Below are 27,900 nucleotides of genomic sequence, written 5' to 3'. Positions count from 1 at the left end.
GGCGTTGTGTGCATTGTATTGAATTATTTGGAAGTAATTCATTGAGATGTGGTGGTGTTGTTGGTGTCTGTTCCTGGATCATCACTGTGCTCCGACGCATCATGGAACTCCTCTTCCGCATCTTCGTCGATTTCAGCAACTTTGTGTCGTACCAGTTGGTATCGCCGAGTCGTTCGGGGTTGTTCATCCATAACGTAGTCCTCCGCCATATCATCAGCTGGTGCTGTCATCCTCCTCTTCTTATATGACGTCTGGAGCTGTTTCTCCGGATCTGTCATGAACTGCATAGTCTCTTGGTTCTGTGACCTCAAAGAGCGAGCCGACTGGCTTACTGCTGAGGCAGTTTCAGCGAGCTCCTCTGGTATGATAGGTAGATCGTCATCCTCCGACGTTCTCGATCTAGTTCGCATCACATGGCTGGGCTCCTTTCTTCGTTGGGGCTTCTCCACCCCAACCTTTGTATACATCCTCCGAATTTCTTTTGTCGGATGCGATGCGTTCTCTGTCGGATGAGGTGCGTTCTCTGTCGGATGCGATGCGATCACCGTCCGATTCGATGTAGGTGCTGCCCGATATATCGTCGTGCGCTGTGCAGTTTGCTGCGGCGCGTGGATTGGGGTATCGAGTCCCTGTTGGGACTGGGAGGTAGTGGTACTACCCTTCGTAGTCTCCCTTTGCCGGAAGTGGAGTGGCACACGATGGAATAGAGGGCTGTTAGCCAGTGCTAGTCTTGCCCCTTCTTTCGCTGCTGTTCTTACTTCGCATGCGTCGCTCGTTGGCCTATGGCCTCCGCCACAATTGGCGCATTTCACTTCGACGTCCCCTTGCTTAGCACACTCCCAGGTCGGGTGTTGCTTCGCACAGTGGCCGCACTGGTATTCGTTTAGACACTGTGAGTGTACATGTCCTGGTTTCTGACATTTCAGGCATAATTTCGAACGGCCTTCTCGGCAGAAGCGGGTAGTCTGGTGCACTTGGTGCTGCCAGAGCGTACCCTGCGTGATCGCCTGGTTTGCAACCACCGGGTCGGTGAATTCAATGATGATAGAGCCTTCACGACGCTTGCCAGGTTTTACTAGCCAGCCAAGGTGGAGGATTTCAACCTGGGTATCACCCCATGAGTGGCTGTTTTGGCGTACCAGCTCCTTCGCCATCCCCGCCATCGACTCCTGTGTCAACAGCATCGTCTTCGTATCGATACCGCGCGCTACTACCCCCCATGTCGGCTTCCTAACATGTGCTGCTGGGCCGAATGATTTCAACCAGCCGTCAGCATGCTTTCGTAGCAACTCCGCACCGGAAGCGCTATTCGCCGTCATCTTCACATCCCCAGAGGGGAGAACCTTCGCCGCTAAGAAGTGGCAGCCACCACCAAGGGGGGCACTGGCTTTCCTCCGGGCGGCTTGCTCCCGTGTCCTCTCAGCCTGCTCGACGATCTCCCTTGGTGTCCGCCGGCGGAGGGTTTCGCGGGTGTCGCTGTCACGAATCTTGACGATAATCTCTCGATCTTCGCGGAGCTCAGCTGGCGAAACTCCGATCGAGGATGATCCATTGCTTGTCGGGAGAGATGGGGGGGGGCCGGAGCCGGTCCCTTGTCCCCATTTCTGGAGCCGTGCCCAGAAGGCTGCCGAGTCGTTCGAATTGCTTGTTTGTGTGGACGGTGTCGTTGCTGTTGCTTTGATCGCCGTCGTAGCTTTTTCGATGCTATCCATACGCTGGTCGAGTCGGTTGAGTGCCTGTTGCACCTTTTCCATGACCTGAACCTGCGGTTTGTCCCCCTTCAGGGAGTTCAGTGCGTATTGCTCGACGGATTTCACAAAGTTGATAATATATATCTCACCTCTTCCGTCATTTTCCATTGTGTTCAGCACCTCTCTAGCACTCTGAGCGAGCTCCTCCATGGTACTAAAGTGGTTCCGTGGTTTCTTGGGGGGTGCCTTTGAAAACTCTGTTTCAGGGGGCGAATTTGGTTTTCTTCCACCACCGGCGACAGCCATCCTTCAATTCCTATAAAATAGGATCAAAAGATAGAGCCGGAAGTTAGAAAGAATTTGAACTAATTTTGAGAGCCTGTAGGCCCTTGGTTGGCGAGATAGAACAAAAATTGAATCTGGGCAAAAAGAGTTGTTTTTCACCCACAGTAGATTCTGCCACTCGCTGAGCACCTTCTTGAGTTTGCCGTATTCCACTTTGTCCATTTCTAACAGGTAAGGAGACTCCAAGTCAATCAGGGAGATGCAAATCGCATTCGACAAGATGTAATTCTCCACTTCTGCAGGCTCCTTTACGAGGACAGTCGTGTATCCCAGTTCTGGCAGAAGCCCTTGAAGGATTTCAATGACCTGCGCGGCTTTCAATGTACCAAGCGTCAAGATGATCGCAGTATCTGATGACTCCCCCTTTGGCGTTTCGATGGCAGTGGAGATCAGAATACTCTGCCATGTTAAATCTGGATCGTTCGAACTGGGATACTCGACATCAACGCCCGAGAATCCCGCTTTCAACAGCAGAGAATTCCATTCCGTGGCCGGGATGTAGGGACACCACTGACGACAGGGCTCATCGCCCAGCCACCATCCAGCAAGCTGACCGAAAACAAGTGGGTACCAGAGGAAATCCTGTCGAATACCTTCCTGCATGATGAGCTGACCACCCGGCTTCAACAGAGACCGAAGGTTCTGCAGTGCGTTCTGTAGATTTGCAGTGGCGTGGATGACATTTCCAGCGAATATCAGGTCATATGCCCCCAGCTGAAGTCCCTGATCGACGGGGCTTCGCTCAATGTTGAGAGATTGAAAGTTCATGATGTCAGACCAGGGTTGGAAACGTTGTTTTGCCTTCTCGAAAAAGCCGGACGAAATGTCGGTGAATGTGTAGCTGGCAATTTTTCCTTTGCTTTTCGCAGGGCCTGGCGAAAGAACGGCCAGGACTTCAGCCGTGAAGCTACCGGTGCCGCCACCGATCTCGAGGATGTTCAGCTCGGAGTGCTGGTGGCGGAGGAGAGACAAGTGGCTCTGTAGGTGCTGCGGCAAGTTATACAAATGGAGGCCTTCTTTGTACACTTGTTCCATCACGGCGTCTTGACCAAACATAAGATGTAGCGGATCAGTCTCCTGGCGCAATACCTGCGCAATGTTGCGGCCCATTCGGGCTGTGATAGCACCCTCGGCGCTGTAAGCCTCAATTTCTTTGCCAATAGCTTCTTTGAAAGCCTCATCTTGAAATGCCTCTTCGAATTCGCAGTAAGGCAGATGGATGATCTGATTGTGCTCGAGCAAGCCTTTCATATGCTTCATCCAGTTGAAGAATCTTCGCATGTGCAAATCAAGTTTCATCATGTCAATGTTCTTGAGCTCGTCCAGTGCATCCAGGACGTAGATCATCGTCGCAAGCTGAAGACGCTTCACCCAATACAGAGCTTCGGTGTCATCGGTAGCTTCAAGAAGAGAAGTCAGTGCACAGGCCGATTTTGAGTCGAGGAAATGGACATCAGGCTTGTATTCAATCGTGCTGCACAGTTTTCGCTCCCGATTTTCAGCAAGACCAGATTCCAGCGGGGTGAGCTCGATGCCGTCCATGCGAATGCGATGGATTTTTGTTCCCTCGTCCAGAATCTGGATTTGGCCTTCGAATTTGTCAGAACCCACCATGGACACGGTCGCATGTCCTGTGAATTTGTGGGCGGGGGCTGAATTCAGATCTGCTGAAACCCAGACATCGCGTATGAAAGTTGGCAATCTGATCTGATCCAGAGTGGACTTGTTGGTAAAGTCGAGAACAGCCGCGATCATCAAGTGGATCATGCTATCCATTGTGGCAGGGTGGATGAGATGAGAATGTAGATACTGCTTTGGCATAGACTGTGCAATGTCCGGAACAGTCACTGATCCAACAACCTTACCAAGCCCGCGTCCACTTGCCTGAACGTCTGAAAGATTCCGGAACAAAGGACCGAAATTGAGGCCGGATGTTTGGAGGTTGTTGTATGTGGATTTGAAGGCCACAGATTTGGCACAGATCTCATTTGCGCGGATCAGTTCTGATCTCCACGCTCGACTTTCTTCTTCTGCTTCGCGGCCATTGTCCACTCGGTCAGAAAATGCCCCATGGTCAACGGTGATGTAACCAGTGCAATGTTCTGTCCACTCGTCGCTTGAGGCATTGTACGAAGTTATCTGGAACCGGCGCCACACTCGCGACGACGCTGAAGAGTCTTCTACAGTTGACAATGCCAAGGAGACTTCAATTCCTTCTTTGTTGTCAGGTATAATCAGGGCTCTTCGGATGTTGACTTTGCGTAATTGGAAACCAGTGGTCTTTGTCTCACCGGCCAGCTGCCTCGATGCTTCAATCGCCATGACCAGGTAGCCCACGCCAGGGTAGACGTAGTTACCAGTCACCTAAATCCTGTTAACGAGTGAAGCTATGTTGGAGATAATGGACTAACCATATGATCCCTTAACCAGGGGTTTTCGTTCAATCGGACAAAATGTCTCCATCTGGGAGCAGTAGGATTCCAATCGGTGATTGGTGCACCAAAAAGGTCATGACGAGGGAACTTTCGGGTTCGAAGGTTCTTGCTCAATCGACTCTCAAATAGAATCTTCTCTGTATGCTTGAAGCTGTATGGTGGTAGGTCCACCAAAAGTCTGGGCCGTCTCTTTACCTTGGAGCCAGAAGCTTGGTTCACAGCATGAAAATCCAGCTCATATCCACTTGAAGCTAGAAAGCCAACTGTGGTGAGTAGAGTGTTCAGACTATGATCTGTCCGTTTTAGAACGGCCAGGTACTTGAATTCCAACTTGGGGCTCTCAGAAGCTAGTGTCTCTTTAATGGCACTCTGCAGAGTTGAGTGAGGTCCTATTTCCACAATGAGACGCACTCCATCCGTGGAGTCCGTCGAACCATTGCTGTAAGTTGGTCTTGAGGTCATTGCAACCAAACCACTTTTGAAAAGAACAGGAGAGACCATGTTATCCACCCAGTATTGAGCAGGCAAAATTTCTTCTTTGACTTGCTTTCCTGTGACTGTGGAGAACATCTGCACTTGGTGGGGAGCTGCAAGCCTCCTTCCATGAGGAAGTGTGCCCATTAGATGAAGATAATCCTGGGCAATCGCATGCATGTGGGCTGAGTGATAAGCATTTTTGACGTTCAACTTTCGAGCAAAGATGTTATCGGCATCAAGAAGAAACTTGAGGGAGTCAATCAGAGCGTCGTCTCCAGACACAGTGTTATTCTTGGGACTGTTGCGGCAGGCGATGATAATCTCTCCGGTGTTATCCTGTTTCACGGAGTCTAGATAGGGCTGCAGTTGTGATGCACCCAGACCCACGGCCATCATCGCTCCATTTGCAGAAAGCTGCTTAGATGATACGCACCCACGATAGTATGCAACCTTCCAGGCGCCTTCGCGAGACAGTTTGCCCGAGCAGTAAGCGGCAGCTATCTCGCCGGATGAGTGACCAGTTACACGTTTTGGAAAGATTTCCCAACTAGCCAAGAGATCTACGAGCGCAATTTGCAAGACTGTGCACAATGGATGAGCGATCTCAGGCAAGTTGACTCTAGGTGTCTGTGTTTCAGTCAAGAGTTCATCTATGATACGTTAGTCGAGCACATTCAGAAAAAGCAGGCAAAGCAAGTCATTACCAAGTAGGGACCACGGACTACCGAGCCGGCGGACATATTCCGATGCTTCCTCCACAGACTCCTGAAAAACGGGGTATATCATGAGGCCTCGGCCCATGGCCTGGTATTGAGCTCCCTGGCCAGTGAAAACAAATTCAACCTCTGGCACTCTGGCAGTTCTGGTTGGCTTTGCAAAATTTGATTCTGACAGGTTCCATGCAAGTTCTTTGACCGTGGATGCCATGACAAAACTCTTCCAGGGAAATTGTGATCGTTTCTTCGACAGGGTGAATGAGAGATCATCAAGGAGATGATCATGGAGAATCGACTGCGTCGTTCTCCGGTTCAAGTACTTGGCGAATTCAGCTGCGTTCCGCTTGACGCCATCTTCATCGAACGCCGAGAGCAAGAACACCTTGGGCTTTTCGACAAAGCTGTTGTATGTCGAGGATGTGAATGTGGGCGATGCACAAAAGCCATCGCTCGTGGGTGTGTCCGCAAATGTGTTCCCTTGTCCAGAGTGGTCGCTGTCATCGAATGAATCCGCCACAACATCAGTTGATTCATTATCTGACCGGGACAGAGCCAAGAGCCGGCTCTTAATTTTCTGGGTTGTGGGAACAGTAGATGTGGTGCGGTGGGCACCTGTGAGACGACGATCATTGAGAAAGTGGTAAGCGTCATCAAGGATGCAGTGAGCATTAGTGCCACCAATGCCAAATGAATTGACTGACACTCTTCGCGGCCCTGGCGATGGCCACGGAAGAGCCTCCACGGGGAATGCAATGTTCCAGTCCGCTGCGGGAATGGACAGATTTGTCTCCTTCATCTCAAAGTTTGCAGGTATGATCCCAGACTCTAGGGTAAGGATCGATTTGATAATACTTGCCACACCTGAGCCACCTTCCAAATGTCCAATGGAAGACTTGATGGCCCCGACGTACAGCGGAGTCTCTCGGCGACATTTGAATGCTCTCGCGAGAGCACCCGCTTCAATGGGGTCACCGGTGCTCGTTCCTGTGCCATGGGCTTCCACAAATCTTGTGTGTTCAAGATCCAAGCCGGCTCTCCCGTAGACCTCGCGGATTAATCGTTCTTGAGCATCGGCGCTGGGAACCGTAATACCTGGCGTGCGGCCATCCTGGTTGACTCCGGTCTCCCGAATAACCGCGCGAATCGTATCGCCATCTCTGATAGCAGCACTTAAAGGCTTCACTACAACTGTGCCCACGCCTTCGCCTCGAGCATAGCCTTCAGCGCGGGCGTCAAAGCTGAAAGACCGCCCTTGAGCTCCCAGCAAACCATGGTGGCTCATCCCGATAGTTTCCACGGGATTTTCAAGAACGCTCACTCCACTAACGATAGCCTTCACAATTCTCAGCATGTTAGCATGAGCGGATCAATTTTAACATTCAACCCGGACAACGTACCATGCTCGTCTCTCTGGCACGCAAGCTCTGTACAGCAAGATGCAGCGCCACCAAGCTGCTAGAACAGGCCGTGTCGATGGTCATGCTAGGTCCTTTGAAGTCAAAGAACCAGCTGACCCGGTTAGACAGTATGGCATTTGTAACACCGGTGGGCTTGTATTTTAAAGTGGTCTCTGGGTCTGAGTTGAGGATGCCAAGATAGTCATGATTGAACCCACTGACAAAAACCGATGTGTTGGAGCCAACAGCACTGGTCAATGGAATTCCTGCATTTTCCAAGGCATGGTAGACGTTTTCCAGTACCAGCCGCTGCTGCGGATCCAATGTCAAGAGCTCATTCTTGGTGACATTGAAGAAGGAGCCATCGAAGCAGGCAGGGTCTTCTGCGAGGTAGTGACCTCCTTTGACATGAAACTTTACACAGACATCAGTTCAAAAGGTGATTTTCATGGCCATCCTGGTCTGTCATGGTTCGAATATGACTTACTGTTCCACCATGCTCGGGATCTGGATGATAGAAGGCATCAGAGTTGAAGCGTTCTTTGGGTATTGACGACCACGTCGAGCGGGTCTGTAGTAGAAGCTCCCACAGACTCTCAGTGGTCGTTGCTTGCTGCGGAAAGTGAGTAGCTATGCCAACTATCGCGATAGGTTCCAAGGCATCCGAGGGTATGACTCTATCGCCACTGGTACTACTTTTCAGCGAGAGGGGACGCATCTTTCGCTGTGTTGATCTGTCAATAGGTCTGGATCTAGACGAGATGTTAAGGATGTGAAGAAGGAGAAATGATACGCAGGGTATGAAGAGAGGGGGGGTATGAAGGAGCAGGCCAAAAAAAGCTGGAAACTGAAGGAGATAAAGATTGAGATGACTGTTGATAGAGTGATCATATAAGATAATTGAGGATGATGATAGCAAACACTACTGCGCACCCCTCCCCCCCCCTTCTATATATCAATTTCGACGTGGACCATGTTAGTAGAAGAAGCATGGGGGGACTAAGGGGGAACAAAAAGCTAAAAGCACCGTTGAGAACCCGAGACTGGCAGGCTGACCGATGGGCACAAGCATTTTTACTGATATTCACGAGTTTCCTATTTTGGATGCTTTCATTTTAAAAAAAAAAAAGTGGATAGCAGGCTCGTTGATATCGGGACATCTAAGGCTTCTAGGGTTGTTATTCCTGTACTCTGTACCTCCTGTCCACGAAGAACAGCAATCCGATACAGTCTATGAGCATTATTGGCCTACGCATGGATGTATCTTGGAAAAAAGTCAAGTATCCACGCACTAAATCTTTCAAGTGGAGCTATTATCACACGAGGATCCTCCCAAACAAACAAAGAAAGAGGAATTTGGGGATGCTATGAGTTTTTCCCATTCCAATCATAAGCGGCTCTGGATATTCTCAGATTTCAATGGCCACATCTACTCTCTATGTATGGCTCCATCCATACCAAACCTACAGGCCGGATGCAAGGGTATCGAATCCGAGACGCCGGGCATGCGGGGAGGTGCAGGACCGTTAGTAGAGCCTACAGCCGAACGTTTGCCGAGCGCTGTCAAATTCGGCTTTTGAGTGGGTGTATTTTTGGTTTTTTTTTTTTGCCATGTTATATCTGTGGTGCTGATTGGTTTCCCTGACATCAGGGCTATGCCGATGTGAGCTTTCCACGTTTCTGTTTACCCTAGAAACTTCTGTGAGATATTAAATCTAACAGCCGTCTTAGTTTCCCGGTATATCTGCATATGACGGCCCTAGCTTAACATGGGCTGATCAAAATAGTAGAGTCCAATGGTGTAGTAGAGCCGCTTTCCCTTTTCCAAGGTGTATAGTTTGTTGTGAACAGAACCGCCAGAGAGGCAAAAAATTGATGAATCTGATTTACGTTGACAGCTATAACCACCCCGCTAGTACAAAAAAATTAAAAAACCCTGGAAACCTGAAAACTATCAAGGAACTAAACATGAAAGCATAGTGATAAATCAATTGATCATACTAAATCATCCAAGCCGCCACAATCCTACACCGCAATCCGCTCTAGTCGGTCGGTCTGTTTGAATCCCCTCAGCTCGCGGGTCTTTACTGGTTAGGGAAAGAGATAACTTCAAGCGGCGTATACAAAGAACATCATCCCATGAGAAAAGAATTCCACGGCTTTGCATTGTGCATCAAAGAAGTTTACGGGGACTTCTTTGACAACCAAACTCCATGCCGCCCCACCAAAAAGAGATGCTACAACATCCATCAATCTATCGAGGTAGTTAACCCATCCACTCCGACCACAGGTTCAATGGTACTTCTATTTATGCACTCTCGCAATTCTTAGCGTACCGGGACACTTATCGCCCCGCAAGGCAACTAGCGTCTTTCCGGCTTAAATACCGGATCCGCGTACTCTTAGCTTGCCCCCAAAAGTCTGTTCGTAGCCGCATCTAGACGCGGGTTGTCTCAACGTGGACGGCCTACATTGGCTGGTTTTTTTTTGGTTTTTTTTTTTTCAATCAGTCTACTTTGCTCTGTCCATGGTTCACATCGTGGGCTTACTCAAAGTTACGGGCAGTGCACGGTGTACACGCAGACAACAACGGGGATACGAGGTATACATGGACGCACCAAGATGCCGGCAAATCATTGATCGGAAAGATGCCCCTGTTAGACGGTAGGAAGTCTATATAGAAGTCTACTCTAGTTTCCTACCAACATCTATGAGGCTTGTCAATCCTCGAGTAGTTCGTACGGTGTGTACTCCGTAGTGGCTGTTTCCATCTTTGCCTATACTGCAAGGTGGTAGGGCTATCTGATAGGCTCAGCCTCCGGAGGTTGTAACTGATTTTTAGGGAATATTCTTGTCCTTCGTAATTGTGTGAGATGGTGTTTCCGGCGAAATGTTTAGTTTCAACTTTGACTTGATCGCATTTGATTCCCATCCCCAGTCTATGTGGGAAATTTCTAAGGATTGTGTCGGTGAGAGAATGAGCTGTGTTTCTGCTTCTATCCTACCCTAGATCCAGTGGTTGGTAACTCTTGGAGTTCTTTCCAAAAGCAACAATACATAGGAGGATCAGACAAGGTCCCAATAAAAACAGTTAACCACACACTATCGTAGAATGAACCAACTCCGATTGCGATACATACGATCCACCCTTCCCCCAATTCTACAGAATCCAAACAGGGTCCCGTATCCGCAAAGGGAATGCTGCTAGATGGGTTTGCACATGGAAAGAGATCCTCTCGCTGAACCGTCAAACGAAAATCCGACCCCTTGATATCAGTCACATACATGAACATGAAATGACGGTCAAGAAGTGGGTTATGTGTACTCTGTAGTTGAAAACAGACCAGCCTTATTCGCCACTACATCCAACCCCTGTCCTGTACCCCTGACCCTATCCCCCCTGCCCTGATAGGCCGATTCCAGTTAGACCATTCCCATAGATCTATGCGCCGTGCACCCGGTCTTTCTTTGTTTACGTCCTGCGCCACAAACCCCCTTAGGTGAGGTGGACGCATTGTGACCAAACAGTGTGCGACAATTTCGGTAGAATCAGAATTCAGAGTTTCATATATTGGGTACAGAATTTCAATCCTGGGCCGATCTTTCCGACCGTCGATCTGCATCGGACAGGATGATAGCAGGGGCAGTAAATCCCGGTCGTCCCACGTGTGTCAATGAAAGCCTGAACGAGGGTACAGAGAATTCTGTAGAGGGGCTCTGACTTGACATTAAGTCATGTATGCACAAAATTCAGACGTGATTACCATGGGACTAAGTAGACTGTCTTCAATTCAATATATCTTCTAATTGAGAAAAGGAGGCTATCGTGTAGGATTCAAATGATTCAATCGTATGGCATTTCAACACAAGCCAAGAGTCTAAACTAACCCCAGCCCGTAGTCTTAGAATGCACGCAAATCGACAGATGCAATCCAATGTACATCGACCCTGAAAAAGAACAGGGGATCTCTTTTTTTTAAAAAAAAAAAAAAAAAGTATTAAACCCCGTGAAAGGCAATCATCACAACTCATCCTTATCCTCCGCCGGCGGAGGCACAACCGGTCGCCCCGAATCCTTCGCCAAATCAACTCCAACCTTCTTGCGCCACTTCTCCCAAAGAGCATGGAAGTCCTTCTCCATCCCGCTCTCCATCTGATCCGGCAGGATAACAGTATACTCAACAAACAAATTGCCCGCTTCATCATTCTCATCATGGTGGTCATGTAAATGACCCTCGGAGTAGTGGGGCATACCCTCCCCAGCAATCGTCTCAACGGCCCATGGTTGCACAACCTCACCACGTCCACGTCCAAGACGAACGACATGTCCGTCAAGATGCGTTAGATTGCGACTCCAACCCCCCATCCACGCCTCGCGCAGCGAAAGAGTTTCCTTCCAGAAAAGATCCTTCCCCTTCCGTCGGAAGAACGTCCCATCCGTCTTCTCTTCCTCCTCCACCCCAAGCGCAGGCGCCGTTTCATCCAAAACAACAATCAAATCCCCAGCAATCCAGTCTGGGCTCTCATCGGCCTCATTCTCAAAAACAAGCCTAGTCCCCTTGCCCATCCCAGGCTCAATACTAGCACTGGTCTCCACCTGATTCCGAACAACCCGGTTCCCCCCACAGATAGGACAAGGATTCTTAATCATCTTCCCCTGTCCATGACACTTATCGCATTGCATCTGCACCTGCTGGAACATCCCCGGCGCAAGCATGTGTTTCTGAATGACCACACCACGTCCAGCGCACCGATCACAAGTCACAACCTCTCGATCCTTGGATCCCGTTCCCTCACATGAATCACAAATCTGCTGCTTCTCAACGAGGAAGTTGATCTCGCGCCCATTGTAGAAATCGCGTAGCGGCAGCGCAGCCCGCACTTCCATATCCGGTCCGCGACGGTGTCCAGGCGCATGCCCGGAGTGTCCACCCCCGCCAAAGAATCGTGAGAACAAGTCGAATGGGTCGTGGCCACCGCCAGCTGCTTCGCCTTTGCGGTGCTGCTCCACCCCGTCGTGGCCATATTGGTCGTATACTTTGCGCAGCGTACTACTCGAGAGGACGTCGTAGGCGTCTGCTATTTCGACGAATTTCTCGCGTGCCGAGTCATCGCCGCTGAGAGATGGGTTAGCGATTGCGCTGTGCGGGCAGAATGTGGAGCATATGGGGGGGGGGCACAAAAATGAAAAAAAAAGGCATGGAGAAAAAGAAATTAAAAAGGGTAATAGCTGCACTCACGGATTCTTGTCAGGGTGGTATTTCTTGCTTAGTGTTCTGTACGCGCGCTTGATGTCCTTCTCTGACGCGGACTTCGCTATACCAAGCACCTTGTAGTAATCCTCGGCGGCAATTACAACGACGGAGAATAACACCACGGCTAGCGCGACCAAGAATCGTAATAATTGCATTTCAACAGTGCGGAGCTGCGCGAGCAGCTGCTCGTGCGCTCGAAGAGATGTGGTATGGAGAACTTATGTGTTTGTGTAGACTGAGGTGTGTAGGTAGGTGAAGCTTCGACAAGCTGAGGTTATGGTGAGTTTGTTGTGATGCTTAGATATTAGACATGAAGGATTCAATCGCTAGTGGCACAAGTGTCCTCCTCCGCCGAGTTTTATGCCAGAGAGTAAAGGAGAGTAAAGAATTGAAGATTGGAGGTGTTGGCTCCGCGGCTTCATGGGCTAGATCTACATTAGGTGGCCTAAAAGAGGAACAATATTTGGCCGATCACGTGCTGTCTCCTTTGTGCCTGGAAAATAAGCAGTGAACGATGAGCATGGAGTTTAGAAAAGTAGACTGCAATTTAGAATAAGTGCCTTCAATCAGATTCTTTATTTCAGGAGAGATTCACTCCTTTGGGAGCAGCGTTGTGTGGCAACATTGCCTGCTGTGTCGTTCAACTCCACAAATATATACATCGATGTCTGGAGGAGCTGGAGTGCCATCTTTATCTGTGTGTTGGTCATCTTCAAAAGGAAAGACCATATAACATGGCAGAAACACCGGATGTTTTCCTATCATCAATGTCAGACATAGACCAAACTATCAGTTCCCTGATGTGAACTAAACAAGGTCAGACGCATGCAGTAACCTCAAAACAAGGCGTAACTGCTCATCACGACCGATTTGAGTGAAAATCAATGTTTTAATCTAGAATCTCGATTAAAAGTTCTCGAGGTTCCTCGGGGTGGGGGCAAAGCAGGAAATGTTGCAGATGAAGTGGTCTACTGATGAACCCCCAGGTCAGTTTGAAGTCACACACGTAGCACCTTTGAGTGAGAAAGGAGTGGTTGGTAGACTTCCAAAGATCAGGAACCTTCGCTGCCATGGGACTATCTCTTTATAGCTAGCTTCACAGAGACAAAGAACAAGCCCCATGACAAGGAGCAAGAAGAGATCTGATAGACGCTGCCTAAGCAACCAGCAAACATCACCTTGCTACAATCCGAAGGACTGGAGACTTTGCTGAAGGGACTCCAAAAAGGGGGTCGCTACCTAACTGGGTAGAAGACATTTGATAGTATACGGTCTACTTCCCCAGCGTTACAAATTTTGCTCGACTAGAAATCGTTAACATGTGAGATTGTTCCGTGATCAAAAAGAAGCAAAAAGCGAGCATTGAAACGGAAACATAAGCCATCAAGGCAGACATCCAGTCAGATTCATCATAAAATCATTGCAAACGCTGCTAACAAAGTAAAGCAGCTCCTTCAAATCCCCAAGTCGGATAAGAAATGCGATCAGTGTTGCCCGGCAACATTAAAGATATCATTGTGCCAGGTTTGACCAAGCCCACGTGTCTCATCCCCATCCTCAATAGCCTCCTGCGCGCGCGTGGCCTCCTCATGCCAGGTCTTCACAATACTGCCGGGAGCATAAACACCTTGAAAGACACCCTTCTTCAGCGGCTCAAACCCAATCCTAGTCTCAACATCCGAGTCAGCAGGTCTAAGGCGGGCGAGGACAGCCCGCACAAAAGTCGCCAGGTCCTGTGGGTTAGCGATGCGCGCAGCACGCAGTCGTTCACGGGCAAAGACGAGCTCGCGATTGAGCGCGAACGTAGCTGCAACAATCTCCTCTGCGATCTTCTTCTCCAGCACGCGTCGGACAAGATGTTTCAAGAATGGCTTGGTCAGCCATAGAAGGAATCTCCACTTGCTACGCTTGACGGTGTAGTCGAGTTTGTGGATGCAGACGCGAACGCCGCGCAAAGAGAAGATCTGTTCCAGGCTGCCGCGGCCGACTTCGATGTCTAGGGAGATGTCGATACCGCGGCGGTCGAGGTAGAAGCTTGCTATGCCTTCGTCCTTTAGGTGGAAGAAGCCTGCGTGCGTGCGGAACCAGTAGCCGAAGTCTTCGGCGCTGATGTTGAAGCCTTGGACGGTGATTGTAAAGGCAGTTTTCATGAGTGTTTCTGTGCGCTTGGCGTGGGTTTTTATCACGTCGATGTCATTGCGTGTCAGGAGATGCATGCGGTAGGGGAGGAAGGAGGAGAAATTTACTGTGTGGCCTGGTTCAAGGATTAGGTTCTCGAGCAGAAGGTCCAGTTCTGGAGCAGATATCTCCAGGCGGGGGATTGGGATGTATTGGATTGCTCGGAGGAGCACTGGGAAAAAGACGTTCACCAAGTCTGCGGGGAGGTCGGCCTTTTTGTCGTTGTAGGCACCCCAGGCGCCCTGGTAGACCTTCTTAGTGGCCTTGATTAACTTGGAGACAGCTGGGTCTTCCGGCACAGTTCTAAGTGTGCGTTTGGTCTGTGCTAGGAAATCATCCACATCCTTTCGAAGACTCGTCTCTGAGCTCACTTTGCCGGAGTGTTGTTTGAGTTCATCCAGCTTCTGCGGTGCTGAGTCGAAGAACTTGGGGTTGGTGAACATGTCCTGCAAGGAAATTCCGACTTCTCCGAGTAGATTATCAAACTCGGGATCTTTGTTTGCATGGCGCAATACGTTGTGAAACTTCTCCTGCAGCCGATCCCACTCTTCTGCGCTACCGAATGACCGTAAAAGAATCCAGAATACGTCGACCGCCCGCTTGAGGTCATCATTGATCTCCAGGTCTTCTTGCACGACCGAGGCAGTGTTCTCTGCTACATCCGCGTAGATCTTAGCATAGCGTGCTACCAACTGAGCAAGTGTTGCCACGGAGTCAGAGTAATCCGTTCTCTCCCGGAGCTTCAGAACTGCCTGCTTTAGTCGGAACAGCAAGGTATCTCTCTCTCGGCCCGACAGGTGCTCCTTAGCGCTCTGTACGGCATCATGACTGGTCTGAGCGATCCCTTCCTCGGCCACATCAGCAACATTTGCAATTTCCTCGTTCACCTCTGCCTTCGATAGCGCATGCCCGTCATCAGCACCGGGACCCTGCAGCGCCCGTTCTTCTTCCTCGGACGGTTTGATTTGTTCCGCAACTCGCTTGGAAGCTTCCGCGAGGGATTCAGCGGTATCAGCGAAGATCTGGCGGCCAACGGTAACGATGTCATCGACAAAAAGACGGAAATCAGCATTGGTCAGAAGAAGACCACCGACGGTGCGAAAGCTGTCATACGCTACTTGCAGGGGTTAGCGAACGGTCATCAACTTGTGATTAACATGTGCCAAGCCCGTAAGCTGGGGAGTGGAAATGCGCGACCCACCAGCCTTAGTGTCTGCCCGCGCCTTCACGTGAGCGGCCTGTCTCGAAACCCTCTCGCTATCCACCTCGACGCGTGAACGGGCCAGGCGCCACAGAAATTCCTGGAGCTGGTCTTGGCTGTTCTTCTGTTGCAGAAATTCGATAAAGACCAGGATCCACAGTCGACTATCCCGTACTAGCTGGCGACCGACGCGGCCGATGTCCTGATTACGCAGGTTGAGGATGTCGGAAGCTAGGAGAGTGCGAAGGTTGGCAATGGTTTGTTCAGTAGTTGGCATGTATCCCTCGGAGATGGCGCGGATCATCTGGTAGCTGTGTAGCTTTTGATGGAGTTGTCGCTGACGGGAGGTGTCATCCTCGTAGCGAGGGAGGAGAGGTTCGGTCTCGGAAGGCATGATGGAACAAGCCCTGGACCGTGTGAGAATAACAGTAATGTTGGACGATAAAGCTCAATGAAGGTTGACGTTCTACGTAGGGGAGGAGTCCAGCTCGGGAACCTGTTTTGGGCATATGACGACACATCATTCGTACAGTGCGACGTAAATGTTTGCTCTTGCTATATTGTCTAAGTACATTGGACCCAGAAGATTTCTTGAATCCAGTTCTCATTTGAGAGATTTTCAAGAGTCAAGAAGCTCTTGGATGAAGTACTTGAAACTACGTATTATGTAAAGACTCGATGAGCCGCGATCTGGGGAAAGCTATGGATTTAGCCGGGCCATTTTCCTTCACTTAAATCGGGCCCATTTCGATGTTTGCTTCATTTGCTTCTCAATTTATCCACTCTGCGCTCTTGAATTGTGTAATTATTGATAGGGAGACCCTGATCTGCGGTAGAAAGGAGACCCAAAGCCAAAAATGTACATATATGCCTCATGTGTACTCCGTACTGGGTACGGAGTACAGAGCTTCGTAATCGAGAATGACATGATATGTCCGATGCATGAGCTCACTCACATTCTACGATGTGTTCCGTACATCCACGCGAGAAAAAAAAAAAAAAAAAACCCCCCTTCCAAGCCCTGCCCCAACGTTAGGAACTACAAGTGAGGAAAAGCCCTGACGAGGTCGGAGAATTGCATCCAATATGTACGCAGTAGATAGAGCAGAGTCTGTTGTATAGGAGTGAGGATTATTAATAGAAGCTTAAAGCCTTACACAGAGCTGCCAGGTTACCCGGACAAGCGGTCCAATCAGTGACGAGATATGAAATCCCTGGATTCCCGAATTGTGTCTTCCGACAAAGCTGAGTGGAGGTTCCAGACCTGATGATTGAAAGAATAGAATTGAAGGGGGGGGGGGAAGAAAAATAACGCAACCGTGCTGGAGAACATGAGTAATCAAAGCCCCCTGTGTCGGCGACCGAGAGCCATTCACAAGGCCGAATATCATCGCCAACGCGGCGGACTCGAAACGAAGGCCTAAAAGTCTCACCGGTGAGCTTCCGATCGGGAGAGGTCTTGATATAATTTTCCTATCTATAGGTACATTTGTATAACTCGTATGTTGTAGCAACATGAGATGTTTTAGGAGCGGGCAGTCTCCGTCGCCGAACTCCGATTTATCCTTGAATTTTTTTTTCAATCTCTTTTCCATCCGCCTTGTGAAGAATCTGAAGTCCAAATAAAAATTGAAAAAAAAAAGGAAGATTCTAAAATGGAAACACCGAATCGACATAATTAGATAGCTTCACTCCACTTCGGCACTGTCTGCGGCTCTGGGAGCTCGTAGCTGTGGACTTGGTGGAGTCTTAGACCCAAGAAGGACTAGCGTCAACCGAAGGTGTTTTCCACCCCGGCTTTTGTAGCCAATCAGATTACAGTATGTTCTTTATGCACAATTCTACTTGGCTGTCATCACCAGTTCAAGGTCTACCGTGCAAAATGGTGTAAACTGTAAATTTCTAACTCCGAGATGCTCCAATTTTTCCAATTTCCCAATTTTCCAATTTCCCAATTGTCCACTTCTTCCCAATAAATGTGGTACAAATAGGGCAGCTCCCTACGCAGTGCTGGAATGAAAACTAAAAAATCCCGCAATCATCCCATGCAATTTCCATGGAAATTATGTGTCTCATTCAAATTGGATGATACTCTTTTTTTTTTTTTTTCCATTTACAACCCTGACTGTGCTATGTCTCCACTTTGGTCGGAGTCGGCGCCTCCCCGTCTCCACACGGCGATACCATCCTTGCTGGATCTACTTCCCGAACAAAAAAAATCTTCCAGAAATAAAAAAAGAAATAAAAAAAGAAGCTTTTGGAGGGATCCAGAATCCAGAAAGGCTTTCATGCGCAACGGTTCGCTGTCAACACCGAAAAATGAATCCACATGGCCTCTCCTCCGACTCTTCCCGACTCCAAATCATGCCTCTTTTGTTGACTCTGTGTCGCCTTGACACGCGGTTCCGGTTAATTATCTGACCACTCTCCTGTCGGAATGTCCTTGATGTGCGCACGAACTTCCCAGGGCAAATTTAGTATGTTGTCTCGTGTACATAAAAACAGACTCGCATCTGCTCCCTACCCTTTTTTTTCTTTCTACCATTCTACTTCTACCTCCAACTTGAAGTCTTCTCAGTCAATTACAATGGCTCGATACCCTCCACTGTCCACTCAACAAAGCCGGCCGGTGCATGCTACCCCGGCTCCCTATGTGAACCACGCTTCGCCTGCGTAAGTCAATAATCAGCTCACCTAGCTCAGGCTTGCAACGGAGAAAGCAGTCGCTAAGATCTCTTCTTTAGTGACGCCAACTATGATACCGCCAATCCTGCATATATTCGCAAGTACCTGCGCACGTATGGCCTCACTCCTCCTCGCGCTGAGGGCTACGAAACACAGAAGACCCGATGCCTGGCTCAGCTGGGTCTGAAGAACACCCCTATCGATAAATTCCTCTACCTCAGCACGCTGCGCAAGAACAATGTGCACTTGTTCTACCGTCTGGTGACAGACCACCTCAGGGTACGTTGCACACCGAGATACGTGATAGGACTGCGATACTTGGGAGAAACAAAAATTGACCGTATAATGATCCCTGCAGGAAATGACTCCCTTGATCTATACCCCAGTGGTGGGCGAGGCCTGCCAACGGTGGTCCGAGATCTACCAACAGCCCGAAGGTACGAATAGCTGAGATCATCTTCTCCGCCATTGGCTTTTTCTCCGCACCCGAATTAGAACCGAAGACGCTAACGATCGTGTTAGGTATGTACCTGAGCTGGGAAGATCGCGGAAACCTGGCTTCGGTCATCTCCAATTGGCCCGAGTCTAGCGTCGAAATCACCTGTATCACCGATGGTTCCCGCATCCTCGGACTGGGTGATCTGGGTATCAACGGCATGGGTATCCCCATTGGCAAATTGGCCCTTTACACCGCCTGTGCGGGTATTCGTCCCGAGGTCACTCTTCCTCTGACTCTCGATCTGGGCACTAACAACAAGGCTCTTCGGGAAGACCCGCTGTACATGGGTAGCCGTCGCGAGAAGATCTCCCCCGAAGAGGAGCGGGAGTTCTTGGACGAGCTGATGGCTGCTCTTACCGACCGCTGGCCTGGGTAAGCGACTCACTCTCACACGTCTTTCGGGTAATCTCCCTGCAGCAACGACTAACAAAACTTCTCTAGTATCGTCATCCAATTTGAGGATTTCAAGAACCCCTTCCCTGCTCTTGAGCGGTACCGCAACTCGTACACCTGCTTCAATGATGACATTCAGGGTACTGGTGCAGTCATCCTTGGCGGTGTCATCAACGCTGTCAAGCGCTCCGGTCTGCCCTGCAAGGACCACCGCGCGGTGTTCTTCGGCGCTGGCAGCGCCGGTGTCGGTGTTGCTCGCCAGATTGTCGAGTTCTTCATGCGCGAAGGCATGACCGAGGATGAAGCCCGCAACTGCTTCTACCTCGTCGACACAAAGGGTCTCGTCACCGCTGACCGCGGCGACAAGCTCGCTGACCACAAGGTCTACTTCGCCCGCCGTGACAACAACGCCGAGCAGTACAAGACCCTCGAAGAGGTCATTGACTACGTCAAGCCCTCCATCCTGATGGGTCTCTCCACTATGGGCGGCGTCTTCACCCCAGAGATCCTGCGCAAGATGGCTGACTGGAACACCGCCCCTCTCATCTTCCCCCTCTCTAACCCTTCCTCCAAGTCCGAGTGTGACTTCGAGACCGCCATCACCCACACCGATGGCCGCTGCCTCTTCGCCTCCGGATCTCCCTTCCCCAACTTCACCTTCACCAATTCCGCCGGCGAGACCCGCACTTACTACCCCGGCCAGGGTAACAACATGTACGTCTTCCCCGGTATCGGTCTCGGCAGCATCCTGTCCAAGGCCGTCCGCGTTACAGACAGCATGATCTACGCCTCCGGCGATGCCCTCTCCACTGCCCTTACCGGCGAGGAACTCGAGCGTGGTTTGCTCTATCCTGACATCACCCGCATCCGCGAGGTCAGTGTCGTCGTCACCCGCAAGGTGATTCGCGCTGCCCAGGAGGACAAGGTTGACCGCGAGATTTCCCTGCGCTCTATGAGCGATGTTGAGCTCAACAACTGGATCAAGAGCCGCATGTACGACCCTCACACTGAGGTCCGCGCTCTGGAGCGTGAGGTCGGCCACCTCCTCTCCAGTCTGGGAACAATCTCCCCTCCCATCACGGCGAGTGGATCCCCGACTGAAGACAAGCATGCCAAGTTGTAAGACTTGAAATCGATTTCTTGATCTCAGTTCTGCATGCTGCACTTTGCAACAAAAAAAGAGCATCTGTTCTAATCCGTCAGCGCTTAGAATCTCTGCGTGATGGACTCGCATGTCACATTTGACTTTTCACATTTACCCTTTTGGTTTCGAGCGCACTTTTGTTCCTTTCTTTTCTTCTTCTTCTTCTTCTTCTTCTTCTTCACTGCCTATTTTCGGGTTAGACACGAACTTCTTTTTCCCTGATAGAATACCCAGCACTTTTTTTTGGTTTTTCGGCTTGCTTTTTGGGGTTAGATCTTGGGGATAGTTAGCATTTAGCTGCCATTGCCATGTGAATGAACAATTTTTAGACCTTTCAACTATCCCATTGTCTTACTAAACTTCATCTGATCTACAATTAAACTTGTCCACGGGTTGATGGTGTCTGATTGTTCAACAAAAAGTCAACACGTTTAGAGCTCGCAATCATGGTTACCCTAAACCACCCAAGCAAAAACCGAAATTCCAAACGAAGCTGTAAGAATGAAGAGGGACAACATTATCAGCGTGTGTTGAATCTGTCGGACTTGACTATCTACATCGTCCATTGCGTTAGACTGTATAATGTACACTGTCTTGATCCCATGCGAAGTGAAGTGTATATACACCATACCATCTCCACTCGCAAACCAAGTCAAGTTCCCTTGTGGACTGGTTTAGCCGAATGGTGGATGGGGAAGGATCTCCATAGGCAAGGTCTCAGGCTACTAGATTGAGATTGAGACGTTGATGGCGAATGCAAAACCCTTAAGCCCTAGCTATGACCGTAGTCCACCCAACACTAAGAAAAAAAATATCCCTCAGAGCTAGATTCACTCTGACACCGTACTAGGAAATTTCCAAGTCGACGTAAACCACTTAGGTAGCCCCTTCAACCTAGCCCTATACAGCGATTATTTAGATAGCGAAACTAACAGCTCCCTCATCGCGGAATAAAAGAAATGCACCAACACCTACTCAAAGCACGGTACTCTAGCTATAGCTTAGATCTCTCATACACTAGCGCTGAGGCGACTATTAAGGATAATGCTTTGCGATCTTATTGGTCTTGGAAGACCTACGGCTATCAATCCCAGGTTCCTGTGTCTATTGCTGGACTAGAGGGTTGGTAAGGAGGCGTAGTTGGTATTAAAAATAAGGTAGCTGTGGTATAGTATACGCGCTTCTTGCCGTTGCATCTTTCTAGGCTGGGGCTGAGAGTGTAGATCTCTTCTTCTCTGTTTTCGAGGGCTGGATAGCTAATCTACGGACTAGTTTGTTAAATTATAATATGTAGATGTAGAAGTTAGGGAAAGGGGATTGTCATTGTGCCTTGGTAGATTTGGGGTTTGATTAGTACTTGCATTGTTTTAGGGTGATAATTTTCGGGTCAGAGAATGGAAGAGTATGACTGGGAGGTATTTCTTCCTCTTTCAGATAATTTGACTGCAAGTCAAGCTTAAGCGACGAGCACTTACGGAGATTGCACACCTGAAATGAAGAATTCTGAACCCAAAAGATGATGGGTGCAAAGTCTCTCATTAAGGACTGGACATGGCCTCGTAGGGGAAAGTGGCAGCGTCAAGTTATTTTTCTCTAGGACATCTCTAATACACACACACACACATCCCCATGCCTCTCATTCTCTCTCTCCTAGCTAGAAACAATGCCATTGAATCTGCATTCCATGGATGCTGCCAGTTGTCTTCAGAATATCATGTTGGTCATCCCCCTAGGACAGGGCTCTGTCGATATCAGTCGCTTCCGTGCGGTATTAGATGCGTAGATCTGACATGATTGTAGACCACATGCCATTGTGAAGTTCTCCTAAGTGCAAATAGTGCCAGGACTAGCAATCCAGTTCTTCCTTGATCGGAAATAATCGCAACTGTCTCCACTTCTCCCATACCTTCCACTGCCCCAATTGTTGGTGAAGTGCATCGTTCCCCTGGACCAAGCTTTGAATAAGACATGCAGCCTCCTCCAAAACATGCTTCCTTGTGGATTCTTGTTTCTCAAGCCCTGGCACACTACCCCCAGAGTTCTTTGTATAGCTCTTTAACAAGCTCTCTTCTCCTGTTCCGATCGACAGTGGCACAATGTCTGCCCTGGCTTTTGTACACGTTTTCTTTTCTGCGTAGACAGAGCTCTGGCTGCAATGCAGCTTGGCCGTTGGGTGCATACGGTATCATCCGAAGAGAGGATATGGCCTTGGCTCGTTGAGGAGGAAGAAAGATGGCGAGGATGGCATTTCGGGAACGTTGAAGCAAATATACATGGTGTTCCAAATACTTGCCACGTTCCGCATCAGGTCCTACACGAGTCATTCCTCTGTCCAGGTGCCGATAGGGCTAGAGTAGCCGTGATAACCGAAGTTGGGATCTGACCCCAATTGGTGACCTTTTCGCTGGGCCATTGTTCTGGGGAGATTGGTTGAGGGTTGTCAGCTTGCCAAGGGCAATGGTATCAAAGGGTAGTATGGTCCATTTGAATCGTCTGATTTTCGTTTTCCATCAGGGGTTGTAGCGGGGATTAGGCTTTGAATTTCAGAAGATATTCGGATATCAGGCTTCAGTGTGGAATGCCAACATCGATGTGCAACAGAACTTGATTTTGGATTTGAGACAAAGGGAGACAAGGCAATCTTGGGAAATGGGGTCTTCAATATTTCATCACGATCAAAAGGTATTATTTTCCATCTCTCGCATGTATAGACAACAAAAAAAAAACAGACAAAAAAGACATCACAAAGGATCAAAAAGTCTCGTATCACCATGACTCCAAAAAGTCCCAGACAGACTCTCCAAAGTCTCAAAGTCCGGCACCCACAGTGGATCATTTTCATCCTGGTCAATCCACGGCGCCAGCTGCAACGCCATTCTAACAGCATTATCAGAATCATCATCCGGACAGCCCTGCAGGTGAGGCGTAGTACCCGCAGCATAAGGAGCCATTTTCGTCGGGTTGACCGGTAGAAACTTATCACTACCGGACACTCCGGGGGCAGTGGCAGAATTCCAGTTGATTCCATACTGTGCTGTCATCAACTCTGCCATCCCGGCGTTGCGGGCAGTCTCATTGCCCTGTAGTTTCTCCATGGCGGCGTTGACTAGCAGCTCGAATGCATCACGGTACGTCTTGACCCATGCTGCGCGCTCGCCCATTACAAAGAGATTTGTGGAGCATGCGCGGATGTCGTTGCTCATTCGGACGGACCAGACTTGGTCTGTGTGTGTCCATAGCGCGTAGAGCAGGGTGATCCCCGCCATGAAGACCGTTTGCACGGCTAGGAAGGAGTGGCCATATTCTAGGGTCTGGTGCAGGCGTTTGTGGGATTGGCATATGTTTCCTGCGGCCAGGATGCAGATTTGGTAGTATGGGTCTGTGATTGGAAGGAGCGGGAGAAAGGGCTGGATTAGGAGTCGGACTGCTCGGTTGAAGTGCAGCATTGGGTAGTCGAGATCGGGGCCGCTGAAACGCAATACGGCGGATTCTTTCCATTGTTCCAGTTCAAGATACAAAGGGTCCATTTTTGGTCGGAGGGAAGAGAGGGGCCGGTCTGCACGGTAGATTTTGTGTTGGATGCGGGAGTCGATGCGACGGAGTTTGAAGAGGTAGATTGCGAATGTCAAGGTTGTGGTTTTGTTGGGATCTAGGGGTGCTGTGAGCAGTGTGGGGTCTTCAATGTCATCGTCCACATCTAGCGGGAGGTCGAGATCAATGTGACGATCGGATATACTGAACGGGCGACCAAGGGACATTGATAGCACTCGCTCCAAATAGTACACAGTCCAAAATAGTCTTCGTCTCATTTGGCTGGTAAATGGATCCATGTTGATCTCATTTGCCTTTCGGTGAAGACCTAGATCGATAGCAATACGCATAGCAAGTCCAATCATGTACCACATGCCATGACCGGATGCGGTTCGGAGATGATACACAACGAGAAGAACCATGGCCTCGATGTTGTCAACAGATCGTGCTTCACACATTGTGGGAACATGCTGCAAGGCGGCAGCGTAGAATCGCTAAAACTCGTAAGCGTCGGCTAATCTGATATTCTGAAATCGTACTTACCTCAGGACTCGTGTACGCATATTTTTCAGTCAGTCGAAGCATCGTTGCGCCGATTGCGTAGACCAGGTTTAGTTTAAAGATGGCAAATCGATCAGATCGAGCAAGGTCCTCACGCTTGATCTTCGCTAGGCGCCATCGATCTGCATGGAGCTGCCATACTTGTTTCCGATTAATGAATGGATATCGAGAATGAAGTCGAGTGAAATACGTTTCGAGGATTCTTGTTCCCATCTCATCGGTTGGAGGCTCAACATTTGCCGGCAAAAGATCTTCCATCCTCGTTGGCGGATCTCGAATTCGAGTGGCGCTAGGTTGCTCCGAAGGCCCATGAACTTGGCGTGCCTTGTGTTGAGAGTTATTGGTGGCACTTCTGGTCTTTTGTTGCACATTTGAGATGAATTGATTCCATGCACTCGTTTGGACCATCTCTCCTAGGTCGACAGCGAGAGAAAGACCAGAACTAGATCCTACGTATGCAGGGGCCTCAGAGGCACTCAAAGCAAGAAGGCCCACAATCTCTCCAACAGGATTATTGTCAAGTCCCGAGGTAGTGGTGTGCGGTGTTGTTTGGCCACCTTGTGGGGAGAACAGTGAAGACGCAGTATTTGTGGCGGTAGTATTGTGGTCTGATGATCGATCGGACTCAGCAAGTTTACGCTCAAGGAACATTACACGTTCCTCTAAGCCACGTGTGTACCTAACATCCAAGTTAGCATTTTCCGGCTACTTCATGTATGTGAACTTTACTCATTCTGGCGGTCTTGGTCCTCCCGGACGCTGGACTTGTCGCACGGGACTCCCGCCTTCAGGCAGTTGGAACAAGTCGGATACTCATTGTCGCACTGGATACATGTTAGTCAAGATATTTTTAACTATGGTCCTGACTGGATATCACCTTCTGCTTCCGTGTCTTGCAGCGAGTGCATGCGGGTCCTCCCGCGTTTCCGCGGGTTATGATCTCGCGATGCGGGAATTGCCTGTCTTAATGACTCGTGGCCATGCCCAGGCGCATACATATCGAATTGACTGGAAATTTTTCAGCCTCAATTTGATACATCAAGAAGCTGGTGAAGTACCATTACAAGATGAGATTGAGAGAGGTCGGAGATGCGGTTGGATCGGAATGCCAAGACAAGACATCTACCAACACTAACGCAGCCTATAGTTTACGAGGCATCTGGATTCAAATCTTTTGATTTATTCCTCTCTGTGGCTTGCATACTTATCATCAAAATGATGGTTCCAAGGTCTGAGAAATCAGAAGCTCATGGAGCTAGCCCTCCATAAAAGCAGAGCTTGGAAAGTGATGAACAACTTGTAGTCCACTAGATTGCAACATTGACATCCAATTTTCATTGAGAAGACTCTGTAGCCCGGACAATCATAAGGGCCTGGTAGGGTCTATATTTAATTAACATATCGTAAACTGTCAACATTTTGGTATCACACGCCACCCATGCATACAAAAGCAAATGCACTTTTTGCCAAGTCCAAAGAACAACCCGTCATCGTTTTCAAGTCTCTACATGCCGTGGTGCTGCTCCTTCCCCCAAAATCCGTCGGTGATATTGAGGTTCCACTCGAGAAGGCGATATCGAGGATTCGGCGAATGTCGACGCAGAATGATGCTTCTCGGCCTGGTGGTATGTCTGGTGGTCGACAGACTCCTCGGAGGATTCAGAAGTGGCCGCCTCGGCATCTCTCTCTTCTTGCGCTTTCCGCTTTTCTTCTTCCATCTCTTCCGGCTCCTTTGGTCGCTCTAGACCTCTGTCACGCACGCACATACATGCCAGGAAACACACACCGATGATGGGGACCTGCACAACGAACACTGTGTGGGAAGCCTTGCTATAAGAAAGCAGAATTGAAACCCATTCAGTTGCACTGATATTCGCTCTCGAAGGAAGTGAGTACGAAGAATCTGCCAAGTATACGAACTTGCTTGGTAGATTGGAGCGAAGAGCGGCTTGCAGAACAGCCGCAGAGATAGCGAGACCACATGAACCACCAATGCAGCGGAAGAAGTTACGGTTTGCAATCACGACTGCTCTTTGGGACTTGGTGCAATGTGCTTGTAGGGCCACGAGAGTGGGCTGAAATGTGAAGCCGATTCCGGCGCCCATGACTGCTACAATGACGGCAATAGCGGCTGGATGTGTGTGGGTACCGAACAATAACATGAGACCTGACCCCCTGTGAGAATGATACCGTTAGCATAGGATGAAAGTAGAGAATCGTAGGCATCGATCAACGTACAATGTCCACAAGCCAAATCCAATCCAAATGATCTCGCCATAGCGTTTTACTCGCGTAATGTACAATCCAGATATGATTGAGAAGCTTGACTGGGCCACAACCATAGGACATGTCATAGCCGCAGAGACAATTGGCGACCAACCACGGGCATTCTGGTAATACAATGGTAGATAGTAAAGGGTTGACTGGTAAACTGCACCATATAGAAAGCTCTGCAAGAAGATTGCAGATATGACCTTATTTTTGAAGAAGACGACTGTTTCATGTCAACGGAATGCCCGTTTTACCACTACGAGGTGTTACAACATACCTGGTAGCATTGGAAGTGTAGCCACTTTCCATTCAATGAGCAAAAATGCAACGAGTGAACAACCTCCGATCACGAGCATACTAATGACCATCGGTGAGTCCCATGGGAAATAGGATCCACCTCCCGATATAGGAATCAAGAGGAAAATGATACCAATGGACGACGCAAGCAGTCCGAACCAGTCAATGCGGCCAATATTTTCCCGGAAGCTATCTTTGCGTGCGTTATTCGGAATGAGGAAGTATCCTACGACTGCAGAGCAAGCAGCCAATGGTGAAATCAGCCAGAAGAAACCGCGCCACGTTGAACGCATGGTGAATGCAGCTCCCAGAAATGGTCCAATGACATTACCAAGGCCCAGAGATGCACCCAAAATACCCTGGTACTTGCCTCGCTGTTCCAAGGTCACGACATCGGAGACAATAATCATGGTCAAAGAGGTGACACCACCACCGCCGACACCAGCCAAGCCTCGGAAAACATAGAACATGGCCGGGTTCTGGGACAAGCCACAGAGCAGGTCTGCAATACACAGCAAGATCAATGCGGAGATGTACATGATTTTTCGGCCAAATATATCTGACAGTCGACCATACAGCACCGTGAACATCGTGTTTGCAATTAGCGATGAGGTTCCAGCCCAGGAGATGGTGTTCTGGGCACCCAGTTCGCGTGAGATCGTTGGTAGTGTGACACTGATGCCATTCTGATCCACCATGCAAATTAGCAAGGAAATTGCCAGACCGGTGAAGACAACCATGAGTTGTGCGAACGGGAGAATATTTGTTTGGTCGTGGAGAGCCTTTTCGGCCTCTCTTTGTCGGTTCATTGTTGCAGATGTGAC

At 49.4% G+C, this 27,900-nt stretch overlaps 6 protein-coding genes across 6 annotated transcripts; 1 reads left to right on the top strand and 5 right to left on the bottom strand.

Annotated features, from left to right (window-relative positions):
• Positions 1 to 38: 38 nt before the first annotated feature.
• Positions 39 to 7,779, bottom strand: Pdw03_2961 (Polyketide synthase, putative; the record flags this gene model as incomplete). The annotated part of the gene is made up of 6 exons (XM_066100336.1): positions 39 to 1,905; positions 2,140 to 4,400; positions 4,448 to 5,598; positions 5,653 to 6,997; positions 7,062 to 7,475; positions 7,549 to 7,779. 6 exons carry the CDS (start codon positions 7,777 to 7,779, stop codon positions 39 to 41), a joined length of 7,269 nt encoding a protein of 2,422 aa, XP_065955736.1.
• Positions 7,780 to 11,082: 3,303 nt separating this feature from the next.
• On the bottom strand, positions 11,083 to 12,471 carry Pdw03_2960 (Heat shock protein DnaJ, N-terminal; the record flags this gene model as incomplete). Its single annotated transcript, XM_014677183.1, has 2 exons — positions 11,083 to 12,178; positions 12,302 to 12,471. 2 exons carry the CDS (start codon positions 12,469 to 12,471, stop codon positions 11,083 to 11,085), a joined length of 1,266 nt encoding a protein of 421 aa, XP_014532669.1.
• Positions 12,472 to 13,800: 1,329 nt separating this feature from the next.
• Positions 13,801 to 16,089, bottom strand: Pdw03_2959 (Bactericidal permeability-increasing protein, alpha/beta domain; the record flags this gene model as incomplete). The annotated part of the gene is made up of 2 exons (XM_066100335.1): positions 13,801 to 15,608; positions 15,696 to 16,089. The coding sequence occupies 2 exons, from the start codon at positions 16,087 to 16,089 to the stop codon at positions 13,801 to 13,803; spliced, it is 2,202 nt and encodes a 733-aa protein (XP_065955735.1).
• Positions 16,090 to 18,282: 2,193 nt separating this feature from the next.
• Positions 18,283 to 20,395, top strand: Pdw03_2958 (Malic enzyme; the record flags this gene model as incomplete). The annotated part of the gene is made up of 5 exons (XM_014677185.1): positions 18,283 to 18,368; positions 18,440 to 18,659; positions 18,739 to 18,817; positions 18,903 to 19,251; positions 19,321 to 20,395. The coding sequence occupies 5 exons, from the start codon at positions 18,283 to 18,285 to the stop codon at positions 20,393 to 20,395; spliced, it is 1,809 nt and encodes a 602-aa protein (XP_014532671.1).
• A 2,762-nt stretch (positions 20,396 to 23,157) lies between these two features.
• On the bottom strand, positions 23,158 to 25,569 carry Pdw03_2957 (C6 transcription factor, putative; the record flags this gene model as incomplete). Its single annotated transcript, XM_066100334.1, has 5 exons — positions 23,158 to 24,441; positions 24,491 to 25,187; positions 25,238 to 25,332; positions 25,386 to 25,448; positions 25,567 to 25,569. The coding sequence occupies 5 exons, from the start codon at positions 25,567 to 25,569 to the stop codon at positions 23,158 to 23,160; spliced, it is 2,142 nt and encodes a 713-aa protein (XP_065955734.1).
• Positions 25,570 to 26,004: 435 nt separating this feature from the next.
• Pdw03_2956 (C6 transcription factor, putative) lies at positions 26,005 to 27,885 on the bottom strand (the record flags this gene model as incomplete). The annotated part of the gene is made up of 4 exons (XM_066100333.1): positions 26,005 to 26,257; positions 26,321 to 26,683; positions 26,747 to 27,002; positions 27,057 to 27,885. The coding sequence occupies 4 exons, from the start codon at positions 27,883 to 27,885 to the stop codon at positions 26,005 to 26,007; spliced, it is 1,701 nt and encodes a 566-aa protein (XP_065955733.1).
• Positions 27,886 to 27,900: the final 15 nt, after the last annotated feature.

The sequence above is a fragment of the Penicillium digitatum genome, chromosome 1 (assembly GCF_016767815.1).
Source record: "Penicillium digitatum chromosome 1, complete sequence".
Lineage (NCBI taxonomy): Eukaryota > Fungi > Ascomycota > Eurotiomycetes > Eurotiales > Aspergillaceae > Penicillium > Penicillium digitatum.
This window is presented reverse-complemented; position numbering and strand designations above follow the sequence as displayed.